At 58.7% G+C, this 14,547-nt stretch overlaps 1 protein-coding gene across 10 annotated transcripts; it reads left to right on the top strand.

The window, feature by feature from the left end:
* Positions 1-3,084: 3,084 nt before the first annotated feature.
* Positions 3,085-14,313, top strand: CEACAM16 (CEA cell adhesion molecule 16, tectorial membrane component). 10 transcript variants are annotated; one of them, XM_023245275.2, is made up of 9 exons: positions 3,086-4,036; positions 4,222-4,357; positions 5,202-6,069; positions 7,283-7,627; positions 7,950-8,225; positions 9,232-9,510; positions 11,654-11,980; positions 13,890-13,965; positions 14,082-14,313. In XM_023245275.2, the coding sequence occupies exons 3-8, from the start codon at positions 6,033-6,035 to the stop codon at positions 13,952-13,954; spliced, it is 1,329 nt and encodes a 442-aa protein (XP_023101043.1). In that variant the 5' UTR covers positions 3,086-4,036; positions 4,222-4,357; positions 5,202-6,032; the 3' UTR covers positions 13,955-13,965; positions 14,082-14,313. The 10 variants fall into 10 exon arrangements, with proteins under 10 accessions (XP_044902078.1, XP_044902076.1, XP_044902074.1 ...); XM_045046143.1 differs by lacking the exon at positions 14,082-14,313 and having other exon boundaries at positions 3,085-3,368; positions 3,952-4,036; positions 11,654-13,965; XM_045046141.1 differs by lacking the exon at positions 14,082-14,313 and having other exon boundaries at positions 3,085-3,424; positions 3,952-4,036; positions 11,654-13,965.
* Positions 14,314-14,547: the final 234 nt, after the last annotated feature.

Below are 14,547 nucleotides of genomic sequence, written 5' to 3'. Positions count from 1 at the left end.
TGCGGCTCCTCGTTATACCGATGAGGAAGTGACCGTCTAGGGAAGGAAACGGGCTGGCCCATGACCAGGACTGATTATGATTCATGGGGAAAACCCTTCCCTCCCGAGCTCAACCTCTTTGTACGCAAAGGGCATCGCGCTCTGAAGACTGGCTGGCAGGGCCAGCCGGTGGCCCCGGGCTGGCCGCGGGGGTCGAACCGCCCGTAGGGGTGCAGGCCCCTTCCTGAACCCGGGGGCCCGCGGGGAGCCCGGGAGTTTAGACCCGGGGATCTTCACCTGTGGTGCACGCTGGGATTCTATGGAAGACTTTGAGGAAAGCAGTCCACCGCTGGAGTAGACATTTCAAACGATTGGGCCATTTCTGCCTCCTGGGACGGGGACACTTTCTGGGGGCGGCGAAGACGTTCTCCAACTAGATTTGGGGACCGCCGCACCGGGTGAACTTGATGCTATAGAAAATCGTACCCCTGGGGCGCCTGGCTGGCTCGGTCGGTGAAGGCGTCCGACTCCGGCTCGGGTCACGATCTCACCGTTGGGGGGGTTCGAGCCCCGCATCGGGCTCTGTGCCGACAGCTCTGGAGCCCGGGGCCTGCTTCGGATTCTGGGTCTCCCCCGCTCTCTGCCCCTCCCCCACTTGTTCTCTCTCTCTCTCTCTCTCTCTCTCTCTCTCTCTCTCTCAAAAAAAAAAAATGAACATTAAAAAATTTCTTTAATAAAATAAAATCGTAAAAAAGGAAAGAAAAGTATGCCCCAGGGAAGCTGAGGAAGGGATGATGTTTATGAGAGACAGGAACCCTGAACAATCCTGACCGAATATTTGAAGGAAACTCTCCGGGGCGAGGGGTGGGTGGGTGGGGGAAGGGGGGCGTGACTGGCAGGAGCTGGGGGATGGGCAGGGAGCCATCGCTCTCCCCTCTACTTTCGATGAGTGCGTGGAATCTGGAGATGTTCCAGGATAAAAAGTTATTCAATTGTTTTTACCTAACTCGAAATCCAAATCCGCGCCCCCCTCCCGTATTCCTGATGGATAAAATGCACCCGACTAGCCTATAATGGGTCATCTTGCATCCAAAATCTTACTCCCTATGTCCCCTGCTTCCCGTGTAACCACCTCTTCCCTCTGCCCCCTCCCTCCTTCCCTCAGCTCCAGCCACACCAGCCTCCTCACTGTCCTCACCCTTACCAAAGACCTTCTTGCCCCAGGGCCTTTGCACCTGCTGTGCCAACTGCCAAAAGCGCCCTTCCCCCTATGCTCCTTCACAGACCCCACCACGTCCTTCAGCTCCCAGCTCACATGGCCCTCCCTGACCTCCCTGGTCACTCCCTACCCTCTTGCCCTACTTTATTTTTTTATAGCAGTTGTCTGTCCCTGACGTGATAGGACTTATCGGTTTTTCGATTAGCGTTCCTCTCCCTCCAATGGGATGAAGCCCAACAAGGAAAGCGATGCTGCCCGTATCCCCAGCGCAGCCTGGCAGGTAGTCTAGTCGGTGCTCGATAAATATTTGTGAAATGATTGAAGGACGAGGAAAAACCCGGGTGAATGAGGTGAGAGGACAGAAGCGGGGGATGGGTGTCCAGACAAAGGGCAAAGCCCGCGCTAAAGGGCTGAGGCTCCCAGATCCACCCGCCGGCCCGCCCCTGCATGGGCTCTTCCCGGGGGTGAGGACTTTAGGGGATCTGGGGTCCTTTCTCCCCAAGGACAGCCCCCCCCCCGGACCAAGCCCAGACCTTGCCAGGCGGGCACAGGAAGCCACACCTTGAGGTCAGGTCCCTGAGTAAATATTGCAGCACCCTGGGCCTCCTTTCACCAGATAAGGGGAGGGAAGGGGGTCAGAAACCCGCTTTGGCCTCTCGCTGAGGGATTAGCTCCAGCCCCTCAGCTCCAAGGTCTCTGCAAGGGGAAGGAGAGGACAAGGGTCTTGCCACAAGGGGCCCAGGCTAGTTTCCATCTAACAAATACTGATTAGCTCCGCGGTGGGTGGGGTCTCCATGAAGGACAGGGCCCCCGGCCGGCTCCCTAGGGAACTTAGTGGCCGGTCAGATAAGAGGGCTTGGGGTGGGGGTGGGGGGATGGAAGTGAGCTGACAAGACCTGAGAACCTTGTCCCCAGCCTGCTGTGATAAGACGCACCCACTCCAGCCTCCTGAGGCAATGGCCTTGAGCCTCAGTTTCCCGGTCTGCAAAATGGATCCTCAGCGGGGAGGGAGGGGGCTGTGGGACAAGGTAACGGGTAAGGCCAACGCCGTCAACCTGAGTAAGAGCCTCTCTGTAAAACGTACCCACGGTCCGGCCGCTTCCCCCTCCCGGGTGCCCGCTTTGGTGCCATCCGGCAGGAAGGATGGGAGCCACGTACACAGGACAAAATGCCCGGGTACCTTTTACTCATAGCTCATCTCGGTTCAGAGAAGCTAGCGGCCCGTGGCCACCATACGGGACACGGCTGGACTACCGCAGTCACCTCCTCAGCCCCTCCCAGCCCCGCCGCCACCCCCTCCACGCCAGTCTGTTGCCCACACGCAGCCAGAAGTTTCTACAAATACCTAAGTGTCAAACCCCCATCCGTTCTCTGCTCAAAGCCCTTCCATGGCTCCAGCGTCAGAGCAAAAGCCAAAATCCTCCGGCGGCCCGTGAGGCCTGCCAGATCCGCCCCTGTTCCTTCAGCGGCCCCCCTCACTCTTCCTCACGCTCCTGCCTCAGGACCTTGGCACTGCTGTGCCCGCTGCCTGGAATGCTCTTCCCCTGGATTCAGCACGGCTCCCTTATTCAGTCTCTGCTCCAGGGTCGCCTCCTGCAACGTCTTCTCCCTGCCCGACATAAGGCAGTGCCCAGGCCCCCTCCACTCCCTCCCCTGTTTTCTTTTTCCCCATGGCATTACCCCCACCTGATACAAAGCTCTATGTGGTTGTGTTTATTCACCTACTGATTATGTCGCCAGACAGAAAGAAGGCCAGTTCTCCGAGGCAGGGACTTTTGTCTACTCATGCCCATAACCTCCTGCCTAGCCCGGCGCCTAACACACAGTAGGTGCTCGAGAAACTTCAGCTCCCGCTTGAACCAAGGATCCAGGCTCGGGTCCGGGAGCACCAGCGGAGGGGCGGGGAGGTGGGGAATGGGGCGGATCCGGAAAGGCAAGGACAGCAGACGCTGTGAGTGGTCGGGAGCCGTGGCAGAGTCTGGACAAAAGCCTGGACCTGTTCCAGTACTTTCAGAGCCACGGCCTCCTCCTGCTCCTCAACCAGATAGCGAATCACCAGACACCCAGGCCCTCCCTGTCATCCGCCCCTGGTGTCCACTTCCACAAGCGCTCTGCGCCCCACCCTGTGCTGTCCGGCAATGGGGACACGGTGGTGACCACAACGACCCAGGTCCTGCCCTCCCAGGACTCACGGTCCAGATGGGGAGACAGGCCCACCCCCCGACTGTGAGCAGCCAGGGTGGTCAGCGTGCTCTTAACCACCACCACCCCCTCGGAGAGTCCAGGAGGGCTTTCTGGAGGAGGAGGAGGAGGAGTTGGGCAAGCAATGAAACAGAGCAGAGGGAAGCGGGGATCTGCTGGGCTGGGAGGGCAGAAGGGAGGCGGAATAACCGGAGCACAGAGTTCCCGGGAGGAAGGGGTGTCCGAGAGGCCAGTCGAGCCGGCAGGGGCCAGGCCATGCAGGGCCCCACGGGCCACGCCGAGGAGCTGGGCTTTCTCCCGAGGGCGCCGGGGAGTAACGCAGGTTCTGAGCACCATGGAAGGAGGGAGGGCGAGACCAGGGCCAGAAACCTGGGAGGACGTGGGAGGGGGCAGCCAGACAAAGGGCAGGAGGGGTGCCTGGACCAGGGCAGGGGCCACAGGGAGGGAGAGAAAGGCACACATGGGAGAGAGATTTAAGAGGCAGGGGCCACAGGATGTGGCGTGCTGGCGGGGAAGCGTCGGGGACAGAGGCCTGGGTCTCTCTGTCCCAGTGACGGGTGGACAGTGTCACCAACCCCTCTGATAAGAGGACGAGGAGCAGAAGCAGGCCTGATGCCAAGGTCGGTCTGGGACAAGGTGAGCGAGCGGCGCCCAGGGACAGCTCGGGGGAGGCCTCCTGAATGACTCTGAGACGCGGTCCCAGGGCTCAGGGGAGAGGCCTGGGTCAGGACAGAGAAGGGTGAGGTGAGGCTGCAGGTGGGGGGGGGGGCGGGGGAGAGAAGGCGCCAGCGCACCCACACCTCTCGCAACCCCCCCATCAGAGCCCCGCCCTGCAAGGGTAGCTCAGGACACAGTGCCCGAGGAGCAAACTGGGACAGCTGAGCCACAGGGACGGCCCCCTGCCCGGAGGCAGGCCACTGGGGCCCGAGAAGGGCCGGGGACCCAGAAGCCATCAAGGTATCAGTAATAACACATCTGTCGACAACACCCTTTCCCCAGATCCCCCTCCGCCCCGCCCCGCATCGCCAACATCACCTTTCCAGAGACAACCTTCCCTGATCCCCTCCCCCACCCCCAACTTAAAAATCGCAAACCCCCCTTCCTGGCTTTATTTTTGCCCCAACCGCACTTATGCCCATCCGACACGGGACAGTTTGTATTGTATTTGTTTACCCCCAAGGGGGCAGGGAATTTATCTACTTGCGCTTAGAACGGTGCCCGGCAGGCAGGAGATGCCCTTTCAATATTTGTTGAATCAATGAGTGGTTTATTGGCCTTTTGCCCTGTGCATCTCACACTGGTTTACTCACTTAATCTTTACGACGGCCCTACGAGGTGGGGACTGTCATTGTTCCCATTTCACAGATGAGGAAACTGAGGCCCGGCAGACTCTATAACTTGCTCAGGGTCGTGGAGGCTCAGGGTCCAGCGCCTTCTCTTTGAATAACGGTGACACCAACCAGACCTCGTGTTGGGGGCCCAGTTCCGCCAGGTGCTGGTTCAAGTCCCGACAGGGAGCGTCACGCTAATCGCGCCCAACAACACTGAGGAGGGCCTACACCATCCCTGTTTCTTTTCTTCCTAATGTTTACTTATTTTTGAGAGAGACAGACAGAGCATGAGCAGGGGAGGGACACAGAGAGAGGGAGACGCAGAATCCGAAGCAGGCTCCAGGCTCCGAGCTGTCAGCACAGAGCCCCACGCGGGGCTCGAATTCACGGACTGCGAGATCATGACCTGAGCCGAAGTCGGACGCTCAACCGACGGAGCCACCCAGGCGCCCACCATCCGTGTCTTGCAGAGCAGCTCATGGAGACTCGGCAAGGGACTGCCTCCGGCCCCACTTCGGGGAAGTGCAGAGCCAGGGTCAAAACAGGGCCCTCTGTGGCCCCAGAGGCTCCGCAGACCCATCGGACAGACACGGGAAAGAAGGCCTCAGAAGGAAAGACAGGATGCGCACTTCTCACCCGGTGCAGGAAGCCAGTCGGCAGCACGGCCCCAAAGAAAGCGCGTAGGCACCGAGCCTCCTTCCCTCGGGGTGGCTTTGGAGACAGGGCAGGGTTCGAACTCCCTCTCGCTGCAGGAACTTGGGCAAGTCAGAGCCCGTGCCTGGCGCCTCAGTTTCCCCATCTGCAAATGGGGGTTCGAACAGTGCCCACCTCACAGGAAGTCCCCTGAAAAGATACCGGAAGGTCACCCACGGCGCAGAGGGTGGAAAGCGGCAGTCGCTGCTGGTTGGTTTTATTCTTTGGTGACCCCCAAGTGCACCAGGGCCCGGGGTAAGAACTGCCCTAAAATCTTCCCCCGCCCTCCTCCTCCCTGGCGACCTGGTTCTCCTCCTAGTACCAAACCCCGGGCCCGGGCCCTCGGCACAAGGAGGTTAGGCAGCGCCCCAGGAGGCCCGGCCGGGTCGTGACCCCTGGCCGGTGCCTGCCACACCCGCTCTGGTACCCAAACGGGGCCCCAGATCCTCGGTGACTCGATCCCTCCAAATTCAGGTGATCTCCCCCGGCTCCAAATCGCCGAACCCTCCCAGGTCCCGCGCCAGACGGAGCCAGGTCCCAACCAGGAAGGGCCTCGGAGCATCGGGACGCCAACGCCGCTGTCTTCGAGTCCGGGTTGGGGGTGAAAGATGGCACTGACGGGGTGCAGCTGGCTCTTCCTCAGCGGTGAGCGAGAACGGTGCCCCCCACAACCGCAGGCCCCGGGGAGGGGGGCCTCGGGGACGGGCAGGGACCCGGGTCCGGGAGAGGCAAGGTGCGAGCCAGAAGTCCAGCGTGCTGGGTAGGGAGGGCCCCGTCTGCTCCTCCAAGAGGCCCCGGCCAGGGCCAGCCACCCAGAGAAGTCTGCAGGGCGGACCTCAGAGATTTTTCTAAGATCGGGGGGTGAGGCTGCTAAAGCAGGGGGGTCACTGACCCACCCTCGCTCGCGTGGCAAACCCTGACTGAGCTACAAAAGCGTGGCTGGGGTGAGCCCTGACCCCCAGCTCTGCCTCTCCCTGCGGACGTGGCTTTGGGCAGTCACCTTCCCTTTCTCAGCCTCAGTTTCCTCATCTGTGAACTGGGCTAAACTCCCAGGGTCGCCCGAAGGTCACAATAGGCAGCGTTCACTAGCACTTACTCTAAATGTTTTCTGGGTGTTAACAGCCACCCTAGAAAGGAGGTCCGCTCAGGACCCCCCTCTTCCTAGACGAGAAACCCGAGGCTCGGAGAGGGGAAGCCGCTGGCTGGGCTCAGCCTGTCAGTGGTGGCAGGGCTGAGTGCTAGACCCAGAGCCCTCACCCCTCGCCAGGATGTGTCAGCCTGGAAAGTACCAGAAACCGGGGCCAGGCGTGCAAGCACTTCTTCCCCGGGAACCCGCCACGGCCGCCCCTTCTGGGCAACCACACATACAATTCAAACCCAAGCAGCCCTGACCAGCTAGTCGGGTTTGGGGCTTATCTCCTGGGTTGGAGGGAAAAGGGTGGAGTCAATTCGTCCCGCCCCTACTTTCTGCCGCGGTCAGACCTGCCGAGGCCGAGGAAGAGCACCGGACTGAGAGTCCGGGCCCAGGGCCTAGACGAGCCAGCCTGATTGTGCAAGCCCGGGTTTGGTGACTCTCACAGCAGGAAAACCCTCTGGGCCCCCCAGGAAGTCCAAAGTTCTGGCGAGCACGTGCTAGGAGCTTGTGCTCAAGGCTTTGGGCCACACCCCAGGCAGAGCCCATCGAATTCAATCCTCAGTCCCACCGCAGGACTGAGACCCTACACCTGGCTCACACTGATTAGGCGCTCGTGGTATACCAGGAACACGCGTGCCAGGACATCGCCACGGCTCCTCCTCCACTGAGTGGGGGCAGTGGCCACGGCGGCCTCACCCGCCCCCTCTGGCTCCTCTTCCTCAGCCGCCTTCCTGAGCGCGGGGGCCGAAATCTCTATCACCCCCGAGCCTGCCCAGCCAGCCGAGGGGGACAACGTCACACTGACCGTCCACGGGCTCTCGGGGGAAGTGCTTGCCTACAACTGGTACGCGGGGCCCACGCTCAGCCTGACGTACCTGGTGGCCAGCTACATCGTGAGCACGGGCGACGAGACCCCTGGGCCGGCCCACACGGGACGGGAGGCTGTGCGCCCCGACGGCGGCCTGGACATCCGGGGCGCCCTGCCCGGGCACTCGGGCACCTACATCCTGCAGACCCTCAACAGGCAGCTCCAGACGGACGTGGGCTACGGACACGTGCAGGTCTATGGTGAGACGCCCTGCCCCCCCTCGGCCTCCCCTGTACCACGGCCAGCCTTCCCACGTCCGTCCCGGCCCCTCTGATAAAAATTAAAATGAAAATAAATTAAAATGGAAAACCGTTAAAAAAAAAAAAAAAAGACAAAATAACATTAAAATGCTCGCCTCCTTCAGGATGGCTTCCAGGACTGCCTCCTATCCCATCCTTTGCCCCTCTGGCTGGGGGTTACAGAGACACCCCCAGGATCCAGCCATGCCCCTTGCCTAGAGCGGGGGTGGCCGGGGGAGCAGGCAGTGCCCGGCCCCCTCCCCCTCTGTCTCTTGCCCCACAGAGATCCTGGCCCAGCCTGTGGTCACGGCCAACAACACGGCACTGGTCGAGCGCCGAGACACCCTGCGCCTGGTGTGCAGCAGCCCCAGCCCCGCTGAGGTCCGCTGGTTCTTCAACGGCGAAGCCCTGCCCATCGCCATCCGCCTCGGCCAGTCCCCCGATGGCCGGGTACTGACCCGGCATGGCGTCCGCAGAGAGGAGGCGGGAGCCTACCAGTGTGAGGTCTGGAACCCGGTCAGTGTCAGCCGCAGCGAGCCCGTCAACCTGACCGTGTACTGTGAGTCCTCCTGGCCCCGCTAGAGATACCCTGCGCCCAAACCTCATAGATGGGGAAACCGAGGCCAGGAGAGGGTGCCCAAGGGCGCACGGAGTGAGTCAGTGGGTGAGCTGGGGTGAGGCACCAAGGATCCCTTTCTTAGGGATGCACTTGACCCATGTCCTAAGGACTAAAAACCACCCTTGAAACGGACCAATCCTTCAGTTTGAAGCAATACAAGCAGGGAAGAGACACAGGGCCGGTTGGTTGTGAAATGGAGGTGGGAAGTGAGTGGCGGGTGGGAGGGGAGACAAAAGAAGAAAACACAACCAAAGCATGGAGTCATTCCCAGGGGCAGCAGATATGCAGTGTGGAATCCGGGGGAAATAAATCACAGAGGTACGCAAGGGCCGCCGATGTAGAAACACTTAGAGCCTAGAATCCTACGACCAGAGAATTCTGGATTTAAGAAGCGCTGAATTCTAGACTCTGAGAATCCTAGAAACTCTAGAAGCAGAGATTCTTAGAATCTTAGAATCTAATTCTAAAATCTTAGAGGCACCCAATCCTAGAATTTTAGAAACATAGACTTCTAGAATCTTAGAATCCTAGAACCTAGAAGCATTGACTAGAAACATTGACTCTTGGAGCCCTAGAATTCTAGACTCTTAGAATGGCTTATGAGAAACTGATAGACCGATAGTCTAGTCGTCGTCGTCTTCTTCTTCTTCTTCTTCTTCTCTTTTTTTTAATGGAGCCATAGACTTCAAAAATATCTTGAAATTTTGTCTGGCCCAACATCCTCTTTCTACAGATGAGAAAACAGGTCCCCTGAAAGGGGAAAGTGATTCTCGAGATCCTAGAGCAAGTTAGAGATGTGTGTGGGATCCGAAAAAGCCAGAGCTTTCTCCCTCCGCTAGGCCCACACACTCCCAGAGGCCCAGCATGGTGGAGAGGAAGCCAGGGTGCCCATCTCTACTCCCCTGTCGCTCTACTGCCCCGTCTCTCTCCCTCCTGCCCCCCACAGATGGCCCAGAACGCGTGGCCATCCTCCAAGATTCCACCACCCGCACGGGCTGTACCATCAAACTGGACTTCAACACGTCCCTCACCCTGTGGTGCGTGTCCCAGTCCTGCCCAGAGCCCGAGTATGTGTGGGCCTTCAACGGGCGGGCCCTCAAGAACGGGCAAGACCACCTCAACATCACTAGCATGACGGCGGCCCAGGAGGGCACGTACACGTGTATTGCTAAGAACCCCAAGACCCTGCTTTCCGGATCCGCCTCGGTGGTGGTCAAGCTCTCCGGTGAGTCGCCCCCAGCCTGACCACCACCCCCTCCCCATGGAGGCCCAGTTGGACTATGAAGGTTTGGCCCCTCCACCAACAGTTAGCGCACCATGTGCCCAGGAGATCACTGGAGAGTTAAGAGCTTCCCAGCCCATTCTTTGGCCAAGTCACAGAGTGGCATATCGGGTGGACCCCCTCTTCAGCTGGAGACGGTCCATGCCTTGTCACCTGGAAAACAATGAATTAGACTCTCCCTTCAGAGTCCTCAGTGTGTACCTGTCCACATCGGGCAGTGGCAGGGCGGGAAAACGTTCAGACATCCCTTCCTGTGAGTGCCCCTGTTCTAAATTCAGCCGGTCACAGATGCTTTGGGGCTGACCCATTCTCTCCACACAGACAGGTGAACTCCTGTGCGGCCAACTGGATTACCCAGTTATCTGGCCCAGAGGACCGTGCATGCACACACACACACACACACACACACACACGGAAAGTCACAGCCAGCTGATGGCAAGTGGAAAAACACAGCCAGGGAAGCATTGTCTTGCCTCTGTCCTTAAACAACCTGGGGGCTGGGGGTAGTGCAGACACAGCTGTTGTTTTCAGAGCTATCAGGATCCTCAGGGGACACTTTCTCATCCCCTGGGGGTGGTGGCTTTGAACACTGAGGCCTCCTTAATTCTGCCTTGGTTCCTTCCCAAGTGGCCACCATGCCCCCAGGGACGGTGGGAACAGTCCTTCCCTCCCTCCCTCCTCCCTCCCTCCTACTAACAGGCTGGGTCTCATCCAAAGGGTGGATACTCTTTCACCCAAAGCAGAAATGGCATCCCCAAAGGTAAGTGTACCTCCTGCCCCACCCCACCTGGGGCCTGGGTAGCTGGTCTTGGCCAGAGACAGGGAGATGTACCAGATGACCCCAGGTGCCGCCCCAAGCCCTGCCTGTGCAGGCCAAGATGGGGGGTGCCCAAGTGTGCAGGTATGTGCAGGGAGTGGGTACAGCACCCCCGAGGGCCTCCCGAACTGTCAGCAACCCCGTGGCAAGTGCCAGGGAGAGACAGAGGAAAGGGAGACTCTATCCTGATCCCCATCTGGGGGAGACTCTGATGTGATGGAGGAGACATGGTCTCTGCTCTTGGAGAGATGATCCTGGAATAGGGAAGCATGACTTCCTTATTTGAGGAGCTGCCAGTCAGAGAGAAGAGACAATGTCTCACACTCCATGGACTTTAAGCAATGATGGAGGAGACATGACACCCACCCTCAATGAGCTTCCAGTCAGATGGAGGAGACAGTCAGTTGTATTCTGATGGGAGAGATGTGGTCTTAAGGAGACATGGTCCTTTTTTTTTTTTTTTTTTTTTTTTTTTGAGAATTCCTAGTCTGATGGGGGAGACATAGTTCCCACCTTTGGGTTACTCCCAATCTGATGGGGGAGTAAAGCCTCCCCCTACTTTCTAGGAATTTCCAGTCTGATGGGGTAGACATACCCCCATCCAGCTTCTGGGGTCCCCAGCCTGATTGGAGAGACCCAGCCCAATAATCTGGAATTTCGAATCTGATGGAAGAGACATGGCCTCCCACCCTCTGGAATCTTTCAATTTGATAAGAAACTATGGCCTCCACATCCTGAGGTCTCTTGGTTTGACAAAAGAGATACAACCTGGGGTACACAACTCCCAACTATCTGAGGCGGAGACAGGGCCCCCATGTTCTGAGAATTTCCAGTCTGATAGGGGAGATATGCCCCCCCCATATTCTAGAATTTCCAATCTGATAGGGGAGACATGGCCCCTATATTTTGGGAATTTCTAATCTGATGGAGGAGACATGGTTTGACTCTCTAGGGTCTTCTAGTTAAGCGGGATAGATATCCCCCCGAGGGCTGGAAATTCTTAGTCTAAGGCGGGAGAGATGGCCCCCACCCTTGGGGTCCCCCAATCTCCTGAGGGAAGACAGAGCTCCCTGGCAGGCATTGTCTGGACACAAAACCCACCTCCACGGCCACACAAGTCAGCTCCTTCCTCTGTCTCCTTCCCCGGGGCCCCCACGGGGCGGCACCAGTCAGTTGCAGGGGAGGCAGGGGCGCGGGGGTGGGAGGGGGACGCCACGCCAGGTGCAGGCCCGGTGACCCAGCCCCCCGCCCCCCCCACTCTCTCTTCAGCGGCAGCGGTCGCCATGACGATTGTGCCCGTGCCCACCAGGCCGATGGAGGGCCAGGATGTGACGCTGACCGTCCAGGGCTACCCCAAGGACCTGCTGGTCTACGCCTGGTACCGCGGGCCTGCCTCGGAGCCCGGCCGGCTGCTCAGCCAACTGCCGTCAGGCAACTGGATCGCAGGCCCCGCGCACACAGGCCGGGAGGTGGGCTTCGCCAACTGCTCACTGCTGGTGCAGAAGCTGAACCTCACGGATGCCGGCCGCTACACCCTCAAGACCGTCACGTTGCAGGGCAAGACCGAGACCCTGGAAGTGGAGCTGCAGGTGGCCCGTGAGTGTGTCAGAGGGTGTATCTTTTCAGACAGACGCTCCCAAAGCGGGGCTTTGTCTCCTCCAGGGCGGGGAGGGAAGCACAGACAAAGGGTGGATCGGCGTCCCCAACAGACTTGAAAGAAGGGGCTCCCTCTCCTCCCTCTGACTTGGGGATCTCCAAATGGAGTTTTTGGCCTCTTCTGTCAAACCGACAGCCTAGACTAGGGGTAGATAGGCCTCCTGCATCAAACTGAAGGCTACCAAAGGGGGATTCCACGCCTCCTCTCTCATATAAGTACACCAGACTGAAGGTCTCAAGAAAGGAGGCACAGTCTGAGCGTAGGGCACCCTTTTTCCTGCAGGTGGGTAGACCTATTGCCTCCACTACTTTATTGGGAAAGTGGGCTAATGATGGGAGTGTACCTCCCCCATCAGACTGGATGTATAGTATGAGGGTGGATCGTAACTCCCTCTTTAGACTGGGAGATCCTAGACAGTGGGCATCATGTCTCGGCCTCTGCATTAGGGTAAGAGTGAGGACAGAATTTCTACCATCAGAGGGGGACATTTTTCTCTCAAAGTAAAATAGGAAAAATCTCCTCCGTTAGGATAGAGGCTTCTAGGTGATGGGAATTTTGTCTCCTCCCTCAGACTGGGAATTCCCAGTGGTCAGGAGCCATGTCTCTTCCATCAGTCCGGGAATTCCCAGATGTTGAAGACCATGTCTTGCCCATCATAGTAGGGACTCCCAGAGTCAGGGACCATGTCTCCTCCATCAGACTGGGAGCTCCCAGAAACAGGGACCAGGTCTCCTCCATCAGACTGGAAGTTCTCGGAGGCAATGAACCATGTCTCCCACATCAGACTCGGAGCTCCCAGGGTTAAAGACCATGTCTCCTCCATCAGACTGGGAGCTCCCAGAAACAGGGACCAGGTCTCCTCCATCAGACTGGTAGTTCTCGGAGTCAATGAACCATGTCTCCCACATCAGACTGGGAGCTCCCAGAGTTAAAGACCATGTCTCCTCCATCAGACTGGGAGCTCCCAGAGTTAGGGACCATGTCTCCTCCATCAGACTGGGAGCTCCCAGAAACAGGGACCAGGTCTCCTCCATCAGACTGGAAGTTCTCGGAGTCAATGAACCATGTCTCCCACATCAGACTGGGAGCTCCCAGAGTTAAAGACCATGTCTCCTCCATCAGACTGGGAGCTCCCAGAAACAGGGACCAGGTCTCCTCCATCAGACTGGTAGTTCTCGGAGTCAATGAACCATGTCTCCCACATCAGACTGGGAGCTCCCAGAGTTAAAGACCATGTCTCCTCCATCAGACTGGGAGCTCCCAGAGTTAAAGACCATGTCTCTTCCATCAGACTTGGGGCTCCCAGAACCAAGGACCATGTCTCCTCCATCAGACTGGGGGCTCCCAGAGCCAAGGACCATGTCTCCTCCATCAGACTGGGAGCTCCCAGGGGCAGGGACCATATCTCCTCCATCAGACTGGGAGCTCCCAGGGGCAGGGACCATGTCTCCTCCATCAGACTGGGGGCTCCCAGAGTCAGGGACCAGGACCATCCCCATCAGACTAGACATCCCCAGAGGTCCAAGAGGCCATGTCCCTGAGGCAGGCTTCATCCCATTAGACCAGGAGCTCTCAGACACTGGGAACTTGGTCATTCTCCAGTCTGGAGCCTCCTCTCCCCCATCAGACCAGGCATTTTTGGAAGCCCTGAGTCAGGGATGGCATCTCCCAGCTCAGATGTGAACTTTCTGGGGTCAGGAAATCAGTCACTGCCAGGCACCCCTTCCTTCATCAAACCCTGGTCCTGGGTCAGTGCTGGAGGTAGAATGCTCTTCGATGACAGCAGGCCACCCCCCCCCCACCCATGAAGCCTCGGAAATCCTTTTCACCCTGTCTCTCTTCTCACAGTCAACCTCCCTCCCCTGCATGAGGACCAACGCCACCTTCCTGAACCTGAACCTGGCACAGGCTGAGCGTGGGGAGGGTGGGGCCGCGGGAGGCTGGGGGTGGGCAGGGGAGCACGAGGGGTGGGGGCACCGGGAGCTCGTCCTCTACCTCCCTGACAGCCTCTTCCACCCTTCTGCCCCCTCCCCTCCTCAGCCCTGGAGTAGCAGCGCAGCTGTGGCTGTGGGGACCTCCGGAGAGAAGAGCTCTTCACGCCGTCCTCCCCTTCTCCTCCCCCTGATTGGAGGACCACTTGTTCCCAGGGAGGATGCCGGACTGACCACAGTTGGCTGTTCTCCTGCTTCCGCACTAGAGCTAGAACTGACAGGGCCCTACTTCTCTGAGTTGTCGGACAGCCACAGAGGCCATAAATGTCCTGGTTAACACATGCATGTGTCAGCCTCTCCTTCTCTGACCGTCAACCCTGCCATCTCCTGGTGACCACACTTGCCTCCTTTCCTACCCGAGGTTATTCTCAGTGTGGGTGCACACTTGCACAGGGATGCCTAATGGACCGTGATGAGTCCCTCCTGCTCAGTGTCAAGGCCTCGGGCTCTTCCCACGTCTCCCCAGGTTATATCTGACGGTCCTGCTTCCCAACGGGCCAAAGACTGCCCCTCCC

The sequence above is a fragment of the Felis catus genome, chromosome E2, assembly GCF_018350175.1.
Source record: "Felis catus isolate Fca126 chromosome E2, F.catus_Fca126_mat1.0, whole genome shotgun sequence".
Taxonomy (NCBI): Eukaryota; Metazoa; Chordata; class Mammalia; order Carnivora; family Felidae; genus Felis; species Felis catus.
This window is presented reverse-complemented; position numbering and strand designations above follow the sequence as displayed.